Source organism: Sciurus vulgaris, assembly GCF_902686455.1.
Source record: "Sciurus vulgaris genome assembly, contig: HiC_scaffold_629_arrow_ctg1, whole genome shotgun sequence".
NCBI classification, from domain to species: domain Eukaryota; kingdom Metazoa; phylum Chordata; class Mammalia; order Rodentia; family Sciuridae; genus Sciurus; species Sciurus vulgaris.
The window spans coordinates 927,312-931,672 of record NW_027632956.1 but is presented as its reverse complement, the minus strand read 5'-3'; the positions used below and the strand labels follow the sequence as shown (position 1 = coordinate 931,672).

The 4,361-nt window shown below is 44.3% G+C and overlaps 1 protein-coding gene across 1 annotated transcript; it reads left to right on the top strand.

Moving 5' to 3' along the window:
- Positions 1 to 474: 474 nt before the first annotated feature.
- Positions 475 to 2,915, top strand: LOC306652092 (uncharacterized protein; the record flags this gene model as incomplete). Its single annotated transcript, XM_079125156.1, has 2 exons — positions 475 to 679; positions 1,767 to 2,915. Exon 2 carries the CDS (start codon positions 1,767 to 1,769, stop codon positions 2,913 to 2,915), a length of 1,149 nt encoding a protein of 382 aa, XP_078981282.1. The 5' UTR covers positions 475 to 679.
- Between the last annotated feature and the right edge of the window lie 1,446 nt (positions 2,916 to 4,361).

Below are 4,361 nucleotides of genomic sequence, written 5' to 3'. Positions count from 1 at the left end.
TTAGCACTAATTTGGAAAGGAAATAGTCTTTAATTATCATAATTTGACAGAGGTTTGGAAAATCTTCTAAGTCAGATCTAAATAGTTGGAAAATTATCATTTTTTAATTGCATTTAATGTGTTTAAATGTAAAATTTAATAGGAATATACTGAGAGGTAGCTGTTTTCATCACTGAAACCCCAATGTAAGCAAAAGAAGTATATTAAAGTAGTAACTTTAGGGTTTTCAAAACACATAAATAAATATGTGGAGTCTGAAAACTTCACAGCATAAAATTTATTCAGACCAGGCATAGTGGTGCATGCCCACAACCCAGCTACTTGGGAAACTGAGATAGGCAGATGACAAATTTGAGGCCAGCCTGAGCAATTTAATGAGACCATGTTTCAAAATTAAAATGCAAAAGAGTTGGGGACACAGTTGTGATATAGAGTTCTCCTGAGTTCAATCCCTACTACACCCCCTTCAAAAAATCACCAGAGGGATTCCGCCTTTGGGTCCCCTTCTTCCACCCGGGAGAAGTCTGCTTTTACTTTTCTTTAATAAAGCTGCATTTTCCACTCTACATTTGCCTCGGCGTGCTTCTCCGGCGTTATACTTCAACACCTGAGGAAGCAGGACTCGTCACCGGTAAAGAGCGGTATCAGATTTGGAGGTCCCACCGAGATCTACGCCGAGGTAAGTAAGCCTTTCTCTTCGTGCACCTCAATCTGTCCGAGGTGCATCTTTCTGTCTTTTTCTTTCTGGAGGGCAAAATGGGCACCCGTCAGCTACATAAAAGCAGTTAGTGCAGCCGCCATTCTTAAGACTCGGGTGAAAGGTTTCCCGGCCCAGGCAAGTTTCCAATCACCTGTTCAGCAGGCATGTTGGGGCTCTGCTGAAGCCGTTTCCTACTTTTCTGTCCAGGCCCAGAGCGCAATTGCCGTGAGTACACAGTGTCCCTAGTCCTGATCTGCCCAGGATGTGTGGAGGCGGAGGAAGGGTTGAAACAACTGCGGGGTTCTCGGCCCGGGCTACTCTCAGGTGAACCCCAAAGGTTCCTTCTCTGGACTCCCCCTCCCGACAGCCCTAAGGGGTATCCAAGGCGATTGGTAGACAAATGGCACTGAGGGAAAGCGCCAATTACATTTGCCTCCATATGGGCCGTGCACCACACCACACACATCCATTCCCTCCTGGATGTTTCCCTTTCACTCGCCGATCAGACATTAAACATTCAGATGGTAAGATTAAGAGAAAGACATAAGAAAATTATGTAGAAAATGCTTAGGTTATCTTTGTTTGCATATTTAGCCTTTGCTAGTTTGTTTAAAGTTTTCCTGTGCTTAATGGTGCTCAGTGTGTTCTAAGCTGCAGGGAGGATGTATATTTTAATTCGACCCCTCCCTTGAATCCCTCAGGGAACAGGGTATTATCTGTCTAACAATCAATAGGTGTCCCCCTCACCCTTTGGAGATTCCTTTAGTCTACAAAATAGGCAGTAAGATGTGCAATTCTTTTGTTGTGGGTCCCTCTTAATTAGGAATTCGTAGTGGCAGGGAGGAAAGCAGTAATGCTCTTAAGTCTGAATCCTCCAAGGGTCTCTAGCACAGGGCAAACTAGAACCCTAGCACTTTGCCAAAGAAGGCCAGAAATCAGTTTGGCAAAGCCAAGTAGCGAGAGACGGGTTTTCTGGACCGTATTGAAGCTCAAACTTAGGGAGACGTCCCTAAATATGGTCTCCGGCGCAGGCGCCTGAGGTCTATTTTTCTCTTCTTCCACTTAGATGGGAGCTTCACTCTCAACAGTATTGCCAGGTTCACCACTAGCCTGCATACTGAAAAACTGGGACAAATTTGACCCACAGACACTCAAGAAAAAGTGCCTCATTTTCTTCTGCCGCCAGGCCTGGCCTCAATACAAACTCTCTGATGGAGAATCTTGGCCGCCAGAGGGAAGTATAAATTTTAATACCATTTTACAGCTTGATAAATTTTGCAAAAGGGAAGGAAAATGGTGTGAGGTACCTTATGTTCAAATCTTCTTTATTCTAAGGGAAGACCCCAAATTATGCCAACAATGTAAAATAGACTCAGCCATAACCACTACCAGAAAGGAAGAAAACCTTAAAGAGTCACCTACTGAGGGAAAGGAATTTTCTGCTAATGTCCATCAGCAGGCCTCCTGTCCTCCATACCCTGGTCCTTTTCCATCTGCCCCAGTGGACAGATCAAATATACTACCTCTCCAGGAGATGCCAGGAGGAGAATTTGGACCAATTAAAGTATACAACCCTTTCTCCCTCCAAGACCTAAGACAGATAAAAACAGACCTAGGGAAATTTTCAGAAGATCCAGATAAATATATTGAGGTGTTTCAAAACCTATGCCAGGTGTTTGACCTCACCTGGAAGGATATTATCCTGTTACTTAACCAGACTTTAACCTCCAATGAGAAGGAAGCCACCCTAAAAGCAGCTGAACAATTTGGGGATGACCTACACCTTGCTCATGCCCCAGGAGCCCAAACTAGATCCAAACCCAACTATCCATCGGGAGCACAGGCAGTTCCAAGAAATGATCCCGACTGGGATCCAAACGATGAACAGGACGCTTGGAAGATCAGACACTTCCAAATGTTAGTCCTCGAGGCCCTTAGGAGAATCAAACAGAAGCCTATTAACTATTCCAAGGTTTCTGAAATTATACAAGGTCCCCAGGAAAGCCCAGCTATTTTTATGGAGAAACTCAGGGAGGCAATGAGAAAACACACCACCGTGGATCCTGAATCCACAGAGGGCCATTTACTTTTAAAGGACAAATTTATCATTCAGTCAGCCCCAGACATTCGGAGGAAATTACAGAAATTGGCATATGGCCCTGATCAATCCTTAGATGATATCCTCCGACTTGCAACTTCCATTTTTTATAATTGAGATATAGAGGAAAAGAAGGAAAAAGAGCGTAGAGACAAGAAAAAGACTGAAGCGCTGGTCTTAGCCCTAAGAGGAGTTAGCTTCCCGGGTGAAACAGGAGGAAAACGGAATGTACCTCAGGCCACAAAAGGGGTTTGTTTCCATTGTGGAAAGGAGGGACATTTCAAACGGGAATGTCCCCAAGCCAAACGGCCACCGCTGGAGCCCTGCCCTAAATGTCAAGGCAATCATTGGAAAAGTGACTGTCCTCAGGGGCGTAGGTCCTCGAGGCCAGACTCTTCCACACAGGCCTGATGGGGCCCAGGGCCGATTCTAATGGCTCCCGTAACTCCTATCACTACGCATGAGCCCCAGGTATGCTTCTCTGTAGGGAGCCAAGAGGTCAACTTCCTCTTAGATACTGGTGCCAGTTTTTCAGTGCTCACCTCTTATCCTGGACCTCTTTCCTCTAATACTATAACTGTGCAAGGAGTGTCTAGACGGCCTATTACCAGAAAGTTTACTCCCCCACTGAGTTGTGAGTGGGATGGGATGATGTTTTCTCATGCATTCCTGATAGTCCCAGAATGCCCTACCCCTTTGCTGGGAAGGGACTTACTTTCAAAACTTCAGACTTCCATTACAATGAATTTGGGACCACAAGGATCATTGTGTTTACCTCTACTAGAATGTGATATAAACCCTGAAGTATGGGCCACTGAAGGCAAGATTGGATGGGCAAAAAGAGCAATCCCAATTAAAATAGTCTTAAAGGATCCCTCTGTCTTTCCACATCAAAGACAATACCCGCTACGCCCAGAAGCAAAAAAGGGCTTATTAAAGATCATCCGAAACCTCAAACAGCAGGAACTTTTAGTACCTTGTAATAGCCCATGCAATACACCGATTTTAGGAGTTCAAAAATCAAATGAGGAATGACGTTTAGTCCAAGACCTCAGAATAATTAATGAAGCAGTTGTTCCCCTCCACCCAGTAGTTCCTAATCCATATACTCTGCTATCTGAGATTCCAGCAACTGCTGCTTGGTTTACTGTGTTAGATTTAAAGGATGCCTTCTTTTGCATACCTCTGGACTCTCAGTCTCAGTATCTGTTTGCCTTTGAGGAACCAGATAGTGGATCTCAATTGACCTGGACAGTACTGCCCCAAGGATTTAGAGATAGCCCCCACCTATTTGGACAAACTCTGGCTAAGGACTTAGCAGAATTCAGAGATAAAACATCTGCAATTGTTCTCCAATATGTGGATGACATCCTGTTATGTGCCTCCACCCAGGAGGAATGTCAAAAGACTACTACAGAACTCTTAAACTTCTTAGCCAATCAGGGTTATAAAGTCTCAAAAAAGAAAGCTCAATTATGTCAGCAACAGGTCCAATATTTAGGATTACAACTATCTCAAGGAATCCGCAAACTAGGACAGGAAAGAATAACTCCCATAGGACAA